We start from the raw sequence: 17460 nt of genomic DNA, 5'->3' as shown, positions 1-17460 counted from the left end.
TTTGTCTCAACTGACGCACCATGTTTACGTCAACCACACAGTGTCTCCAACCAGAACCATCATGGACTACGCCCAATTCAAGGTATTTGCCTTTGCTCATCGCGCTCCATAGCGAGCTCATACATGACATACAGGCTCTCCACAACGCCCACCCGCCCTTCTCCCCACTCATCCCCGTTTCTCTGCTCCCCTGGCTTGCACTCATTCTCCTCGCAGCCACATTCTCCCTCACCTTCTACTTCTCGACGTGAATATTCTCTAATTAATATTCTACGTGCAAACCACTGACTTGTATACATACAGACTACCCAAAAGCACCGTCCCGGTCAAGGAGCTGGGCGTCGCATCCGCAGCCAGTATCCTCGCAGGTTTTGGCGTCGTGGCCTTGTTCTGTACAGCAGGCGTATACGTGTAGACCACCGCCACCATATAAATCCATTTTGATACCCCTGTCTCCTCAGTTGTTGACACGCCACCCGTGCTTGCAAGATGCACACTACAAGTCGTTTTTAGTGCCAGGTCGGTCTCGGAAATGGACAAGACCACTTACCGTGTAGAAGATCGTCGAGCCTTCGTCTGCACTCCGCAACTTGACTCGGAGTCAACATGCAGGCAACACAAGTTTTTCATGATTGGACGCACCTGCATCTCCTTCGAATAGGCCTCCATGTGTCCACAGGATGGACACTTCTCTGCTACCAGCGTTCCTTGATCGCCTTGGTCGTGCCGTTTGGTTAGTGTTTTGCGTTTTTGCTGCAGTGGCGAAGGAAACGCATCGGGGTGTGACCGTGTCGTGATAACGATGTTCTCATAGGCTGGGACAAGGATTCGCCACTTAGTTTCAAGTGGCTAGAGAGTTGTTGAGAAACTCACAGCTAGCAGGCTCTTCATGGTGACATTGTTCGCAAGTAACGATTGCCTCTCCGTCTTTCGGTAGGTCGAGCAATGTCCCACAGTTGGGGCAGAACAAGAGGGAGCCTAGACTTTTCGAGCACACCTGTGAGTCGCAAACGGTCTTGAGCTAGATAACTCATGACCTGACCTATTTTGTGCGCTGACATTCTGTGCTTTCTCTGCGCTTTTTGTGATCTCGGTATGCGTCTCTGTGCAAGGATAGAGTTCGCTAATAGTAAAGAAATTGATCGGATCGGCGGTAATATCCCATCACGTGCATCAATCCCAAAAACAAAAAGGCAGCCCAAAATGGAAGGTCTCCGCTTTCGTCTCCTCGAGCCCAGCTCACCCAAAGCTCACCTCGAATCTTCAAATGGGAGTTCTGGCCACTCGTGATGGCGCGAATGGTCAAGTGCTGACAAGACAAAAATACAACAACCTCGGGATAATGTCTAGTTCGATGGGCGCTAATCAGGCTTCCCAAATCCCACACTTCCTTTGTTCTTGTCGTTTTCTGGCACAAGAACAATTAGCTCGTTCCAAATTCTATTCGCGTCTTTTTCCCGCCCTCTGCTTAAACAACAAATGAGCCACCCCGCGCCCTGTTGGGATCTCGATTCGTTGGGCCTACACAGATGGTTTCTACTGTGCGCCCAAAGCCCCTTCGGACAGTCGAATGTGTAAGTCCTTTTTGTTCTTTCTACTCCCTTTTAGACTTGACTGTGGGTCCAAGTGTTGCGTCGCGTTATGCCGGGAAAGTATAATTAGGAGGGCTAACATGTCGTTTTGTTCTGACGTGGGCTTTGACCATTTTCTCCTCTCTTTCGTTCTCGCTCTGAAAGGACTCTGACCGGCACCGACGAGTCTTTTGTTTCTCCTCTCACCCTTGACGCTTCGATCCGCTGCTATCTGCCTTTATCTCGCTCTACGTCCGTCGTCGACGAGGTTCACCCCTTGGAATATCCACACCCCTAGATCCAAGAAAGCCACGCTGCGCGTGCTTCTATCCTCCGGCAATTAACGCCAAAGTCAAGTCTCTTTTATCACCAAAGGATACCTTTTCATTCCATCCGCACCCATCGCTTCCATCATGTCCACCTACGCAACCACCACCTACTCCTCTCCTCGCTCCAGGCAATCCACATCATCTTACTCCAACGTGCATAGTACCTCCTCCCGCCCTCGCCGCTTCTCCTTCGTCCGCTACCATGCTGCCAATGCCCGCACCCATGCCCTCATCACCCACCTCCGCCAAACCTTCCCTCCTCGCACCTACCGCGCTAAAAGGCGTGCGATGGGGTTGAATCTGAGGGTTGACACCATCAAGGCGGTGAACCTGGACCATAGGCAGGTTAGCGTTGTTCCGTTGCCTGTTATTGTGACGGATCCGTCACCCGTGCCTTTGCCTTCGGGCAAGAGGCAGGTGGGAGCACTGCAGGGTATGCCCGTGGATGTTGAGGAAGAGGAGGAGGAAGGCCAGGGTGTTTTGGATTTCCGAAATGTCGTTGCTTCAACTTCAAAGGACAATATCGCGAATCCGATTCAAGCGACTCAAGGAGCCCAAATCCAACGACCTTCCAACCGACCTTCCCTCCGATGTGTTATCCCAATCACGATCGTTGACACGAGGGGTTACCAGCTCGATTCCACTGTTTCAAGCACCAGCAGCAATGGAGGGCTTAGGTCGAGGTTCTCCTCTGACACAGAGTACTCCGACATCAGTTTGAACTCGTCCTTGCGACACACGGATGTTGAAAGTGCAGGTCCCGCCCCAGGATCAGGCTCCCCAAGTTCGTTTTTTTCACCTTCTTCATTCGTAGACGAGTTTTATAGACTTCGGTCCTGTTCACCTGTTTCTTCCCCTTCTCCATCTTTTGAACCATCCGCACTTTCGATTTATTGTTCTGCGGATGGTGTAGATCGTTGCTCAATCCCTTCCACGTCGGGCCCGACTCAAGGCCATTCGCGTTCGGTTTCGGTCCCTTCGGCTTTGCATGTACGACCTCGTCCGGTTCAGGCGTTGCATGTCCCTCAGGATGTGGGGAGGCCGATGAGCTGGGGGTGTGGTGAGGTCAAGGCTTATGAGGATGGAGGGGCGGTGTCCCCTTTGTCCGATGCGAGCAATGGCGGCACAAGCGATGCGGGTTCGAGCTCGACCAATTCGAGCGGGCCTGTTACACCTGTGAGTTCCATTCCTTTCTTAGTCCTCCTATGGTATAAATGCTAACGCGATTGCGTGGGATAGGATGATTGCGACAGTGGGAGCAGTAGCAGGGCTTCGTCGGCTGCCCTCCGCAGCATTAAACGCAAGAGCACGAATTTGGAGGATGTGACTGAATTTGGTGTGTTTGAGAAGAGGCCCAAGGTTCGCTTTCGTTGTTCTCCTCTTACTGGACTCCATGCTAATTGGTTTGTAGTTTGAGAGGAAGACGTGGTTGTTCTCTCATTCCGACGTTAATCCTGGTCATCGTGCGCAACAAGCTCAAGATGGCTCGAGATTTAGGGCTTTCCGGGGGCTACCTTCTCGAAGACTTTAAGCTTCTCCAAACGTCCACTCAATTAACGCGGTTTCTTGACGAAGTCCGGTTTGTTGGGTGTATGTCTGTCTTTTCAGGGTTTGTTTAATTGTGAGTGTTTTGCGTTTTGTTTGACGTCGAGGTGGAAACTGACGGACTTGGTTGCTACTAGATTAATCACTATTTATTTTCAAGACTCGATATGCTTTACGCCCAAGACGTGCCGGTCTACGAGTGTGCTTTCTCCTCTCTGCTTCAAGTACTGTACATTACCACAGGTTCTCTCTGGACCTCTTCTTCCTCCATTTGCGCATTGGTTCCATGGACTTGTCCCTTGCCTTTTCATTTCTTACGACCTTGAGACGACCTTGTTCACGTTTTTGGTTGCCTTCCATTATTCATTCATTCATACCACCACATCCATTCATTTTCGATTCGTCGATCAATGTTCAAACCTCATTTGACTTTCATTTCATGCCTACGGTACCCGAGTTTGGTTATAATCTTCCTTTCAACCCTTTCCTTAACTTCGTTTTTAATGTCTAATGTAAAAGGCTCTCTTTTGAAGAGGAGAGTCTATATTTCGTCTTTCTACCCGGTTGTAACAAGTGTTGTACATCCCTGTACTTGTATTTATCTCCTCGTTCGTCTTTATACAATGGAACTGTTTGCGTCTGCAATCTCGAGCTCACGTTGACTTGACTTCCAGCCGTAATCTAGCTCATGCTAGGAATGGACACACCACGCAATTGTCCTCGGTGCCCGACGAACAGGACAGTCGCCCACACTGGCGCATGGATACCCGACCAATCGTGTGCCCAAGAAGTCAAGCCTGAGCCTCCCTGTCGTCCTCCGCCGACGCTGGACATCGACGGTTCTCCACCGATGGAAGGGCCGAAACATGTGCATTTGCGCACTGGAGATCCTCACCTCCAGGACAGGAAGCCATCCTTGTTGTACGTACGTGTATCCGCCGGACCCACAAATCACCTCACCCTCCGATTCTTTCGTCCCCTTCAACCCCAAGCAGGTTCAAACCCAGGAAGTCCCATTTCAGGCACAACGTTGGACATTCAACAGGCTATGTAGAGGGATCGACTGATCAAAATTATAGACTTGTACAATGGGATCTACGTACCATCAGAAAAGGATACTAGTTACTCGACAATAGCGGGTGAAGACAACGATAATGACAATAATAGTGGGGGAAAAAGAGACTTGAAGACGGTAGGGGGAAGAGTTGATGAAGAAAAGACAAAAGAAGAACTGGGAAGCGGATGGTATTAGGCGCTCGAGAAGGACAATTAACAAAATGTTGAAAGAAGGCAAGATGTGTGGTATCTGTAATATGCGATCACATCTATCAGACTTGTAGAGAAGGTGGGCGGGGCCTATCTGTGGACATGGTTTACGCCGGCTCGGAAGCTGAGGCTATGGTGCTCTGCACTTGCAGTCCATGTAGCCCATTACCCAAACCCGTTAAGGACAAGGAAAAAAGAAAACAAGCGGCCTCTAGAAGATCGTGGCCAGCGACCCGTCATCGTAACCGTCGAAGTTGGGCCGAGCACCCACCCCAGGCCCGTTCTTGCCGAACGTAAACCCAACCCACACACCCCTTCCAAACTCCTCCTCCTTCTCCTTGACCTTCTCCACGTTCTTTTGCTTCTCTTTGACTTCAGCATACTTGGCCATATCCTCTGGCGAGGTAAAGTCGTCGTAATAGCCGGTATCGATTTCGGAGTCGAGGGCGGGGACGAAGGGTGCGCGGACGGAGCGTAGGTCGTCCCATTTGACGCCATAGAAGAAGGGATGCGATTTAACTTGGTCCATGGTGTCGTAGCGGGAGTGACTGCTTGCGATGAGGCTATTTGGGATCAATATTCAATCAACGGTTTAAATTGAAGTGGATCGATCATGGGCATACCGAGTGACTGCGTGCCATGCGGTGTCGGTGAGGTTGAAAATCAAGTCTTCTGGTCGATCGTACTCGGGTCGACGAAGGACTTTAGACCAGTTCTTGAGGTTAGTCCACGTTTCCTCGGGCGTGCTGCCGCTGAAAGGAGGGAATCCTGCGAGGAACTCGAAGAGGATGCAACCGAGGGACCAGTAGTCGACCGAGTAGGTGTAAGCGTGACCTCGCAGAACTTCAGGTGCCTGTAACCAATCAGTTCATTAGGACTGTACCGACGGTCAGAGATGAAAGGGGCGCACCATGTAGTCCGGGGATCCGACGATCGAGTCGGCGTACCTGGGTTCTTGGTTTCGGATCGAACGGTATATAGACCTTCGCTCCATCGTTGATCGATGAACGATTTCATTATTCTTCACTTTGTCCAACTGTCGCTGTGGTTAATCACCGAAGACACGAGGATACAGCGTGGAGAGAACACTTGCTTTAATTTTCAACGATTCGATCCGCTTGGGATTGAGAGCACCCGTCGCGAGGCCAAAATCAGTGAGCTTGACGTGACCCGTTCCGTCCACAAGGAAGTTCTGTTGGGCCCCTACAATAAGCAAACGCGCAGGGAGGGGAGAAAAGAGGATGTACCTCTGGCTTGAGATCCCGATGGATGTATCCTAGTTTGTGAAGTTCGTTCACGGCGGCGAACATTTCGCTGATGTAAAAGCGGGCATGCTCTTCCTTCAACACCCCTGAGTTATTGAGAAGGGTGCGGAAATCGCCACCAGGGACATATTCCATGGCGAGGTAGACGAACTCCGGGTCTTGGAAAGCGTAGAGTAATCGGACTAGCCAGGGGGTCTTCGTCGCAGTCAAGATGTCGCGTTCCACGAGGACGTGGCGAATCTATACCGAAGATATTGAGCAAGAGCGTCATTTAGAGTTGGAGGCTACTGACTTCGTCCATCTTGAACAATGTCCGTTTCCGCATCTTCTTGAGTGCACAGACTTCACCGCTGTCCTGCTTCCTTGCGAGGTAGACTTCACCATAGCCTCCCTGTCCGACTTGAGCAATGATGTGGAATTGGTCGACCTTGAGCTTCGTACGCCGTTTCCGGAGGAGAACCCGTTCTCGCCCACAGTAGGATTTGAACTCTTTGGCGTATTCAGCCGATGATAGTTTGCGCGAGGCTGTATCCTTGTCGAATGCTGCCCTTCGCTCCTTCCGGGCTGCAATGTAACCCAATGTTTGGAAATAGTAATCCAAGAAATCTACACGTGGCTGGATGTTAGATTCTGGGCAAGAACCAGTATCGAGTAACGTACAGAGTTGGGCGACTGTAGATTTCCGTTTGACTTCTGGAGTTTGAACCAGGGCGGCCTCCCAGGGTTTCAACTTGCTTGCTCGAACGGTTGTGCCACTCCCGCGGGCGGTATCCATCCTGATATCGTCCGGATTTGCTGAAAATGCCTTTGCTGTGCCCATGCGCACATCGTTGTAGCTGCTCATGGTTGGAGCCCCCTTGGCGGTTTCCATATGGATGTCCTTGTAGAACGACTGTTGCTCCGGAAGCCCAGAGACCTGCTTCGTTGGCGATCCTGGTAGGTTGGACGTCGACTTGGTTGGCAGTCCCGACACTGGCGCCATGTAGTGTATAGATGCCTCGTTGTCGCTGTGTTGGGTATTGAGAAACAGGAGAAATCAAAGAATCAATGAGCTGGTTTGCAGCCAATAATTGGATTATCCTGATTTGGCTGTGGTGTTGGTCTAACACGCGACGCGATAGGGGCTCGGGTCACGTGGGCCATCTCGGCGCGTTCAATGCATTTGGGCGCGTTTCAGAGTTGAACCCAAACCACCATGTCCATTCGCGTTCCTCAGATTGACCTTTCTGTCGTCCTCAAGGACCCAAACCCTCATATCGACCTTAGAACACACACATTTGAACAATCCACACAGAACTTTCTCAAGGCGATTACAACATGGAAGAACCAATCAATAACCAAGATTTCAGAACGGCGGAAGAGCCAAGCAAACGAGAAGAAGCGGTTACTGGACAGGATACATACAACAGAGTCGGAAACTAATCAGTGTAAGCTGCGGGAGATTGAGCTCGTTGCTGGTGAGTCCATGTTATGTCGCACTGGATGCAGCCTTCTTACCCTGTTTTCCAGAACTTGAGAGGGAGAAGGAGGAACGCCAGGAAATAGAGCTATCGGTTGCTTCATTCAACCGCCAACTTGCCTTGCTCAAAGACAAGACGAGTTCAATAGACTCGGAGATTGAGCAATACCGAACGATCACGGAGAACCTGCGGCGAGGTATGCCTTCTTCACACCTCGCTGCATCGAAAGCTGAAAGGACCCCTCCAGAGAAAAACAAGGAGCGTTCGATATTGCGCAAGAACGCATCTCGGGTGGTGCCAGAACTTAAATTTTGCGAACAAGCGTTAGCATTTTCAATGGAGGGGATCGAAACCGACCACCTGCTTATGCGTTTTTGGAACCTCGACCCTTCAGACCCAGAACGCGAAGCAAGTATTGTCGTCGACGTTTCTTCAACAAACTATCGAGGTGCGTACCCTGAGATCTTGAGCCTTCGTCAGTGTCGCTTACACTGGTTATACAGTCCTAACATCTACACCTCAACTTCCCTCACTGTCCATTCTCGTTAGTACTTTAAACGAAACTACCGACATATACCTCTTCATCAAGCAAGTGCGGGAAAAGTATCGAGAGCTGGTAAGAACCTTTCGATTTACGTTCACCTTTGACTTACAGGTTGTATGCATAGTTTCAGGGACCAGATATATGAATCACACGCACACACTCGCCACCTTTGTATCATATCTAATGCGCGACCTGGTTGACTGAAACAACGAAGAACAAATGCAGCAAGCATATCATCACAGAGCTCAACAATTATCAGCTCAGCGTGTTGAAGATACGTCGGCACTGGGATTTTACGCACCGTCGTAGTCTCGCATCTCAGTCCGAATTCAACTTCAGCTTTTGATTCTTGGTGTACACCCTCTACGGGCGTAAAACCAAGTCGACGTTGATTTGAAGCTGAATCATATTTCGTGGAGCAGACGGGTGGGACATTGTACAAACCCTTGACGCCGTCAATAGCCCGCTTGCGCCCCTTCACAGAGAACGCTCTCTGTCACCAATAGCGGAACTACCAACGACCATTCCAATCGACAAGCTGTACGCCTCAGCTCATGGTCGCCACCCGTCATCGGGACTAACGTTAGGTCGAAATAGAACTGAGTAGGCAAGGGCATGCCCATATGAGTGGCTACTATTTCCAATTCACAAACTTATCGCAAGAAAATGATATCATATTCGAAAAAGTAAGACATACAATAGCAAAGATATATTCTCCGAAGACATGATGATCATCGCTCGTCGTATTCCCAGTCCTGCGTTTCGTCAGGCACATTCAACTTGGGTTTGGGCTTTGAGATATTCTTGTTGCGGGCACATAGGGCCATCTCGAGATGTAATACGACGTCGTCGGTGAAGGTGGAAGGAAGGGACGTGAACAAGGTTTCAATATCATCGATGACTCGTTTTAATTCGTTGACATCACGTCGGTGATGGAAAGTGGACTTGGGATCGAGTACCCTGTTGAGGCTTTGGATTTGCTTCAATTTGTCGCTGTACAAGGTCACAATGCCGGCTCAAAGGCGGATGCGGGCGTTGAGAAGCAGAAAACTCACGCTATGGTATTCAACTTCTCCCGGGTTTTCTGCAATTCCGTGTGTTTCGCTTCCTTGAACGCTTTCTTTGCCTTGGTCTTTTCTGCATGGAAGAATTGCAAGGCCCACTGAAGGCATACCAAGAGGTGGGGGACTACTCCAAGGTAGTAGAGTCTGTATTCAGAACTCGGTGGCCATTCTATCTTCTCGGACTGTTGGAGACAAGCCCGGAAGAAGTCACGCAAGGCCAACTGCTGCGATGCCATTCTCGTCTCGCATTCGCGGCGTCTGATAAGCATTCGACAGGCCTTCATGATCTTCAACCCAGCATCGAGCAGGTCTTCAGGAATTTCTTCGTCCAAATCTTGGTCGTCCCCTTCCATATCGGCCCCCGTGTGCACTGCTTCAAAGGACTCTACTGCCGTCGGGGTGGACTCGGTATTGCTTGCATCAACTGTCTTGACGGCTTCGTCCAACCGAGGATCATCGGGTTTCGTTGATGGGTCACTTACCGCGGCACTTGTGCCGTCGTAAACTGCGACCCGGCGAGGCTCGATTCCAGCGAGACAATGTCGTAATTCCTCGACGGATTCGAAGAAAACACGAGTGATGTGGTTAGGGAGGACGCTTTTGGGAGGTGGGCTTGCTTTCGACCACAAGTGAATCATATCATCAAAAGGGGAGTAGCGGGTGGAAGACTCGACCGCGTAGAAAACGTCAGTCCACAACTTCGCATGAGCGAACCTTCTTCCAGTGTCAGACGAACTAAGCAGGTGGAAAGGAGCAATACGCACAGGCTGTAGGTTCGAGCAGGGAATTCAATTTTTTTCAATGGCTCCAACCTCTCGAGAACCATCCGGTAGATTGTGAGATTGTCTAAATTGTAAGCCACTGGACGACAGCCCATTAGTTTGCTCTTGCTCCTTCTCGATAATAACGAATAAACCCTTACCCAGGCCCATGGCTCGACAACTGTTTCCCAAGTAAGAGATATCAGCATACCAGCCGAATCGTCGACTCTACGGAAACAACGTACACTCTCGGGATGAACTGTGATCTCACTGCCACTGACTGTGCGTTGGAGGTGCCATGGAGGAGGTATACTGAGGCGGATGTGAGGTTGCTGTGGCACCATAGTCGACATAAGGAGTCTTACCAGCGTGTTCTCCACCCTCGACCAATGTTCGAAGCAAGACGTAGGCACAATCTAAGAACTCCAAGATTCCAACTTTCCTGATGTCACAAGGAGGAAGTGCCCTTCGCATTCGTTGAAGGAGTGTGCCACAAAGGCTTCGTGGAAGTGTGACGTTGTGCCATTCGAAATTGCTGCGAGCGACGACAATGGCACCGGATAAGAATTCCAAAAAGTTGCAAAGGACGTTAAGGTCGATGAAAGCCTTCTTGTCAACGATATGTCTGTTAAATATTAGCGACCCCGAAAAGTTTTCTACGCTCAGGGCGACGTACTTGGCAGCTAATATCCCTGCGGTAATGAAATTTGGACGGGAAGCATCTAAGGAACTGAGCAGTTCAGAGATTGTGAAGATCCAACGTCCTTCTGACGAACGACGCTTGAAGATCGTCTGATATCGGAGGAACCGATTCACCAACGGCGATCGATGGACGTATCTTCCTGCAAACCTTCTGTCTAGCCTGAAACAAAGATCTGCCGCTTGGTATACGAAAGTTAATTCGACGTTCTGACGGTTGGGGTCAGGTCTACCGTAGAGCAGAGTTCGAGACCAATTCTTCAAGGCACGCAATCCGTCTTCGGCCTCTGGAATTGCCCGGAAGTCCACGCTCGACCAGGATCCCATTATGTGAGAGGGCGGGTTACACGAATGATAGAAGCGGTTGATCCAGAAGCTGCGAGAACCATTCAGTTACTCGTAAAGGATGAATCGCTGCTATACACTAACCGTCTTCCACGAGTACTACCCCCAAGTCGATAAGGGATCCAGTATAGTACCTGCAGGATCAAAATTTGCTGGAGGTGGATACGAGTCTGCATCTGAAGCCACTCCTTTGTGAGATTCGCGGGGTTCATGTGTTGCTTGCGGCACCTGTCATCTGGGCGACAATGGCCGGCCAAAGCAAATTCCGCGCATGGCGTGAATGAGGAAACAAGGCGGCATTGCATGTCTTCGTATCGTATCGTTTCGGCGAGATAGCGCAGCAGACTATCTCGTAGATACGACGTCAATTCCTGCGAGCCGACTAGGACACCCTCTCTTGATCTCGCTGCATCAGGAACCTCGGCGCTCTGGAGAACTTGACGGCCAAGCCAAGTATTAGATGGCACGAAGTGTCGATTCCCCCCCTCTGAGTCCTGGATCCCAAAGAGTTGCTGGGTCGTCTCGGTCAAGGGAGGGATTCTCTCCACCAGGGTGCGGAAAAGTCCACAGAAACTGAGGAAATCTGAAAGGAAGTGACATATGTCTGTGTTGTCGAGGTCCTTCAAGTCGGGGAGGTGGGCCGGATGAAAGTAATGGCTGAGGCACAGAATCGCAGACGCGATATCTCCATGTCCGAGGAAATGCTTCCCGAGGGGAAGCAATCGCGACCAGTCCGACTTCCAAATGGCCTGGAACATAGTTATCTATGGAGCAGGACTATCAGAACATGAAAAAGGAGATACTACCTATACGTTACCTGGTCCATGGACGAATGTGGTAGGTGCAATCGCATTGTTTCAAGAGTCGATGCATAGAAAAGCAGCTCGTCGATTTGCGAAAACTCATCGTCCAGGGCTCCGGGGTCCACCATCGTCCCAAACGGCAGAAGTCGCCATAGTGCCTTCAGTATGATTTCATGGCCCTGAGTTAACGACTCCACGTCGTCCGTGTTCAAAACCAGTAGTCGAATAGCGTCTAACAAACGGCCTTCTTCTAGATGAATTTGTGCGGCTTCCTTGTTCCGTCCAAGATCTGCAAGGAACAGAGCTCGCGACTCATCAAGGAAAGGATTCTCTTCGAAATACTCTAGAGTGTCCTCCGTCGTCTCAAAGAGATCTTTCGCTTTCCTGTCAACATATTATATAGGTTTTCTGAGGCTGAAATCGAAGGGACCACATACTCGATCGCTTGATCTTTGAAATAGAACAGCTTGGCGTCGTCCTTGAACTCTTCCACGAGAACGTTATTCATACACTCTGCACGACCCTTGATAACCTGGACACCCTCGTCGAACATTCCTGCCTTTCGATAAAGTCTGAGCGCGTCATCGTATTCCTCTGCGTTGCGATATATCTCCGCTGCCTTGGGATAATCACCCGCGTTCTCGAAACATCCGGCGGCGTTGTGGAGGAAGACTCGACGCTGATCGGGATTGGGAGCCTTATGGGCATGGTCTTCGAACGCTCTGCCCGCATCGAGAAACGCTTTGCGTCGTTTCTGGGGTACAGTGAGAGTCTCGGCCTCCTTTCGAAGTAGGTAGGCTTGGGCAATTTCTGCCTCCCGGTCCATACCAGCACGTTTAAATGCATGAATGGATTCAGCGAAGTTCTTGTTCTTGAAGAACTTCTTTGCAGCATCTTTCCACTCTTTACGAGACGACGTAACTGCAAAGCGAGGCAACGCTCGAGCACCCTGGCCAGGTTCGAAGTTCTCGATCAACCCCTTCGAAGTCCACAGGTTCTGTAGCGGTGTCAGGAGAACCGTAAGAGAAAAAGAGTTACAGCAGCACAACTAACCCGCAAAGGTTCCGCCTTTGTTGAATTGTCATAGATCCAGAGCTTTTTTCGAGCCCTGGTGATAGCGACGTATAAGGATTTGAGCTGCCACACAGTCAGGAAACGCGCTATCACTGGGAAAGGGTATTAACGCTTACTTCGCTACATAAGCCTGCGTGTCGAGTAGGATCGAATTGGGGGGCCGTTTCTCCGGGAAGGAGGCTGGCAAGAACTCTCCAGCGCCCGAAGTCAACCGTCGAATCCTCGAAGAATTGGTAGAGTAAGACCTAGATGCACAATAATCAGTTGATTTGCCAGGATGCAACCGGCGTAAAGCGTACGTCGTCGAATTCAAGACCCTTGCTGTCGTAGAGCGTCCTAGGATGAACGAGTGAGTAACCAACGTGACCACATTTTAGCTGCGGGCCCTTACATGATGATACCGATGTTCCCAACGAGCTGACGAAGTGCCTTCTTCGCTTCGTCATCGCGGACTAGAATGCCTATGTTCGTTGTGAGCAGGCTTCTACTACTTACACAAGAGGGGATGGCTCACATTGTCGCGCTCCAAACTCGATGTCTCCTTCCCTGTACCGATGCCCCACGACATTAGTTCCGGAGGAGAAATACAACTTTCGAGGACACATACGGCTGTCCTGCGGTTAGGAAGTCCTCCTAAGAGAAACCGTAAGTTCAGATGTCCAACGAGTGCCATGACAGTGCTGGGCTCACAAATTTGATCGCATTTGAGTTGGTTCCGCCGAAGAAGAAGGGCTTCAGCCCATTGACGATACCCTTTTCCGGTGCCATCTTGTCCAGCGAAGAAGGCCAGAAGTGTGTAATGATCTCGATAACGGAGTGAGCGCATGAGACGATGCCCCCATGTGAGCGATAGTTTGTCGATAGGAAGAACGTTGCGGGTTTTGGTACGACCGCTCGATCTTGGTTGAGAGACTTGACCCTGCGTTCCTATCGAGGCGGTCAGGCGCCTGTAACGGCCAGAAGAGGGTAGGCACACACCTCGAGCCTGTGCATAAAGGCTTTGAGGTCCTCGAATCGGAACGAGTTGCCAACAGAGATCGTCTGCGCAGTATCACCGGCCCAGAAGAGACCTGTGGGGGCCTTGCAAAGTGAGCGAAGTACTACGGGCATGTGAGCGTTGCGGTATGGAAGGCATAAGAAGTCACTTACACATCCCGTCGATAAGCATATTGTCCTGGGCCTCGTCGATGTAACTGAAGTAACACACGTCACACCGAATTCAATGCCGAACTGTCAGAGCGACTCACAGGAAATCAACTTTCGAACCCGGAACACCAACTGTCTCCAAGGAGAAGGCCTCGAGGATCTTGTGCGTGCTACAAAGCTCGTTAACCCGTTCCATTGTGAGTGGGGATTCTGTACACACCGATCAGCAGGGTCCTGATCTTCCAGCTCCCTTTTGCGTTGAAGATACTTCATGAAGATGGCGTAGATCGTGTCCCGTTGCGAGGAGAACAGATATTGCGTGCGATCGCTGAGCGAAAGATAGGCATGTTTGTCGAGGTAACGCTTCTCGTTTTCGAGAGCTTGCTCTGAACCCTTGATAACCCCTAAAATATTCACGAGGAAGTGAATGAATATCCAGGCAGTAAAGTTCATATGAGCATACCGATAATTTCGCTAAACACGAGTGCCGGATCTGTGGACCTTTTCATCAGGCTGTGATTTCGGAAAGTACCTGATTGATTCTTACCTAGACCCTTTGTTAGATTCTGAGGGAAATGGATCCAGTATTCTATCAAGAACTTTGAGTAGCTCAAGACCGCCTTGGACGAGCTCAAGGAATGTAAAGCCTGTCTGAGGGCTTCGGGAACTGCGTCGTTGCTAACCAAGTCAGCGATGATGAGCTCTGCGAGCTGTCGGGATCGATGAGTCCAAGTTCGCCTTACTGAGGTTGGACGTACTTTCTCAAAGGTTAGGAACAGTGGGAAGTGCTCGTCTTGAAGGAGACTGTACTTCTTAGGCAGTTGCCAGCGGACATCGTCATCCTGATGGTAGAGCCCTCCATCGACAGGGCTGGTGGGTTCCACCTGTGCCTGGAGTGCGAGATCTCGCAACTCGTCATCGGACTTCGACCCCGCCTGCAGTGAGGCCATAAGCTTCATAAAGTACTCTTCGACTTTGCTCGCGAGAACGCGAGATTTAGTGACGAAGAGCTGGCGAGGCTTCGACTCGCCATGGGCGATTTGGGTTGTAAATGTGCGCTCTAGGCCTAACATCTTGAAGAGCATAGTGGTGGTTTTCCTATGCAGCCTATGTTAAAACCCGAGCGAAAATTGGGTGACAGCGGACACTCACCCGGTACCACTGCGACCCAAGACATAGCAGGAGAAAGGATGTTCGATGATCTCCATCTCGTTTGGACTAGTGATACCTGATGTGAGTAAAACGGACATCGGCGGTTCGTGCATACGCACTGGAGTTTGAATACATGGTTGACGTCGAGCTCCGCGAGAATGCCTGGAATATGTTAGTAACATGTAGCGGGCACACCCAGTGGGCTACTCACTGTTTCGAAGTTCCTGTGCGTGCGGTCAGCTCAGATTGATCATCGAGGCACAATGGAAGGACCGTACTTTGGAAAAAGTTACAAACTTCTCCAGCCTAGAGATGGCGTTTAGCACGGCGATGCGGAGCTCAAGACTACACTTACACCAAAAGCGAATGAATCTGAAAATGCAAACCGCTCTAGCCTTGACCAGATAGATACAACAGCAACTAGAACGCACCTCTTCGAGGTCCTCTTTTGGGAGCTCTGGTCCAACGAAGTCGGTGATAACTTCGGCCTCTGGGTTAGGAGGAAAGATGGCAGGCACGATGAGAGAGCCGTCGCGGTTCTTGTTGCGAACACCGCAGCGACGGATGTACTCTCTGCCCTTTTGGCTGAGCTGGTACCCGAGCGAGTCCCAGAGCCTATCCAGTTGGGTGTGCGTATATATCCCGAATATCCGTATGACTGGGTTGGGTTAGTGGTTGGAGCTGTGTTGAAGCAAGCAAGAAGTCCCTTCACCTTGTCGTTCAACGTGGTCCTTTAAAAAAAGTCAGATGTGTATTCACGCAAGAAGGAGAGTTAACACATACCTTCGTTTCTACATCGTACTCTGCGATACAATCAATTTGATACTTCAATTCATGGGATTAAAAACTAGAGCATAGGACCTGGTTGTTGAAACTCACCACTAGGCGAGTGTCGCCTGTCATCTTCGCTTCGAAGACGGGAACACCTTCGCCTCTGTTGAGACGCTTCTGATTGTCGTCAGAAAAATGAGCGTTGGACAACTCCCTGCAGAAGAAGCAATCAGAGAAAAGAGCCAGAAGTGTCAGGCTACAACATCTTACTTGATCTTCTTCATGACGATGTTGAAGAGTTTGCGATTGCGTTTGTACGCCGCCTTGAGATCGCTGATCCCGCGGCTGGACAACATAATTTCCCATTGGCCAAAGCCAAAAGCGCTGTCAAAATACAGCGCTCTAGAAAGGGAAGTGGTCAGCAATTACGCACGGAGCACTAGAATAGAAACCATACGCCTTCAGAGGCTGAGCGAACGAGATCGCCGACGTGGGGCTGGTGATGTTGTTCCACACTGGCCCCATTTCGGTTTTGATCTTGGCTAAGTCGGGTTTCGGTTTGGCATTGACGGCTTGGACGTCGGAGAGAGCGCGAACTAACGACGTCCTGACGGCTGTAGCCACCTTCTGGGTTTGGAGGATATCGAGGTATTTCTGTAAAAGGGGGCAAGTTTACCTCGAAGAGTCTAGGAATGTATCAAAGGACTTACCACCAGCACCTCCTTGAGCTTGAAAACGAGTTTCAGCGCCAGGACATCAGCGTCATCAGGACAGGTCGGCTTGACCATATCCAAAGCTTGGAACACGCTGTCGTCGGCGTCCTGATCCTTCTCTCGTTCGCGCCTCTGCTGGCGCTTTCTTTCAGCCTGACTGACGCTCTTCTTGCGTGAACTGGGCTTCACACCATTCTGGGATGGCTGTACGGCGTCTTTGAAGTCCATACTAGACAGCTCGTCCAACGCCTGCAAGGCGTTGAGAACGAACAGCCTATCTTTGAGGACAGATTGCTCGCCGATGTCTGGGACCTGGAATAAGACTTCGAAGTAGATGAAGTTCACTAGCCGAGTTAGGACGACTGCATGAACAGTGCTGGCGAATGCTGGGCGAGGGTCCGATGGGAAAGATCGATCGAGCCAATCCGTGATGTACTCTGCCCAGAACCCATCTAAAACTTGCTTGAACAAGAGGAGAGGGTTGCATGCGAATCAACTTACATGAGAGCGTAAGCTCAAGGGATCGATGGAACGGCGGTGGTAATGTTTGCAAATCATTCAGAATGCTTTCGATGGAGGTTTTGTAAATCCAATGGGGATCCAGTCCTTCCAAAAAGCAAACAACTCCCTCCTCAGAGGAAGCCATTTGCTTCAAGGAGGCCAGGAAACTTGGGGGAAGGCCTGAAGTCGCTGCCATCTTCGGTGGGGATGAGGGCAGAAGATTGTGGGCACGAGGATCCACAACACGAGCCGAACGACGTTATATAGACCAGAATAGACGCCCATGACAGTTTATGGATAGAGTTTCCGACCACGAGGTGAGCTTATCTGACAGTCCGCAGTCCGCAGATGTTCTCGAGGTTCCCTCGGCGACCAGGCAGACCGTGAGTGTAGACAGCATTTCTCTAGAAGGGCGATAAGCGAAACAGATTGAGAAAATGGATAAATGAGT

General features: G+C 50.4%; 6 protein-coding genes across 6 annotated transcripts; 3 read left to right on the top strand and 3 right to left on the bottom strand.

The window, feature by feature from the left end:
* Positions 1-61: 61 nt before the first annotated feature.
* CC1G_11222 (hypothetical protein) lies at positions 62-415 on the top strand (the record flags this gene model as incomplete). Its single annotated transcript, XM_001828518.1, has 3 exons — positions 62-82; positions 135-247; positions 304-415. The coding sequence occupies 3 exons, from the start codon at positions 62-64 to the stop codon at positions 413-415; spliced, it is 246 nt and encodes an 81-aa protein (XP_001828570.1).
* A 42-nt stretch (positions 416-457) lies between these two features.
* CC1G_13619 (DNA-directed RNA polymerase I kDa polypeptide) lies at positions 458-1061 on the bottom strand (the record flags this gene model as incomplete). Its single annotated transcript, XM_002912040.1, has 5 exons — positions 458-496; positions 551-589; positions 643-815; positions 874-978; positions 1043-1061. 5 exons carry the CDS (start codon positions 1059-1061, stop codon positions 458-460), a joined length of 375 nt encoding a protein of 124 aa, XP_002912086.1.
* Positions 1062-1984: 923 nt separating this feature from the next.
* On the top strand, positions 1985-3431 carry CC1G_11221 (hypothetical protein; the record flags this gene model as incomplete). The annotated part of the gene is made up of 3 exons (XM_001828517.2): positions 1985-3076; positions 3140-3259; positions 3312-3431. 3 exons carry the CDS (start codon positions 1985-1987, stop codon positions 3429-3431), a joined length of 1332 nt encoding a protein of 443 aa, XP_001828569.2.
* Positions 3432-4477: 1046 nt separating this feature from the next.
* Positions 4478-6958, bottom strand: CC1G_13618 (AGC/NDR protein kinase; the record flags this gene model as incomplete). Its single annotated transcript, XM_002912039.1, has 7 exons — positions 4478-5274; positions 5335-5564; positions 5622-5747; positions 5799-5903; positions 5959-6216; positions 6269-6582; positions 6637-6958. The coding sequence occupies 7 exons, from the start codon at positions 6956-6958 to the stop codon at positions 4923-4925; spliced, it is 1707 nt and encodes a 568-aa protein (XP_002912085.1). The 3' UTR covers positions 4478-4922.
* A 213-nt stretch (positions 6959-7171) lies between these two features.
* Positions 7172-8125, top strand: CC1G_11218 (hypothetical protein; the record flags this gene model as incomplete). Its single annotated transcript, XM_001828514.2, has 4 exons — positions 7172-7433; positions 7486-7884; positions 7940-8052; positions 8111-8125. The coding sequence occupies 4 exons, from the start codon at positions 7172-7174 to the stop codon at positions 8123-8125; spliced, it is 789 nt and encodes a 262-aa protein (XP_001828566.2).
* Positions 8126-8711: 586 nt separating this feature from the next.
* Positions 8712-17205, bottom strand: CC1G_11217 (hypothetical protein; the record flags this gene model as incomplete). Its single annotated transcript, XM_001828513.2, has 37 exons — positions 8712-8973; positions 9036-9758; positions 9809-9905; positions 9967-9986; positions 10051-10117; positions 10171-10430; positions 10482-10880; positions 10934-11613; positions 11667-12036; positions 12090-12649; positions 12706-12789; positions 12843-12971; positions 13026-13062; positions 13118-13187; positions 13241-13272; positions 13334-13359; positions 13417-13653; positions 13705-13826; positions 13876-13919; positions 13974-14042; positions 14093-14276; positions 14336-14365; positions 14420-14582; positions 14631-14970; positions 15025-15090; positions 15144-15186; positions 15236-15248; positions 15303-15330; positions 15380-15396; positions 15456-15682; positions 15737-15755; positions 15808-15849; positions 15904-16009; positions 16066-16197; positions 16253-16449; positions 16506-16960; positions 17010-17205. The coding sequence occupies 37 exons, from the start codon at positions 17203-17205 to the stop codon at positions 8712-8714; spliced, it is 6546 nt and encodes a 2181-aa protein (XP_001828565.2).
* Positions 17206-17460: the final 255 nt, after the last annotated feature.

The sequence above is a fragment of the Coprinopsis cinerea genome (genome assembly GCF_000182895.1).
Source record: "Coprinopsis cinerea okayama7#130 chromosome 1 map unlocalized cont3.1, whole genome shotgun sequence".
Classification (NCBI taxonomy): domain Eukaryota; kingdom Fungi; phylum Basidiomycota; class Agaricomycetes; order Agaricales; family Psathyrellaceae; genus Coprinopsis; species Coprinopsis cinerea.
The sequence above is the reverse complement of the archived record's forward strand: the minus strand, read 5'-3'. Positions and strand labels throughout refer to the sequence as shown.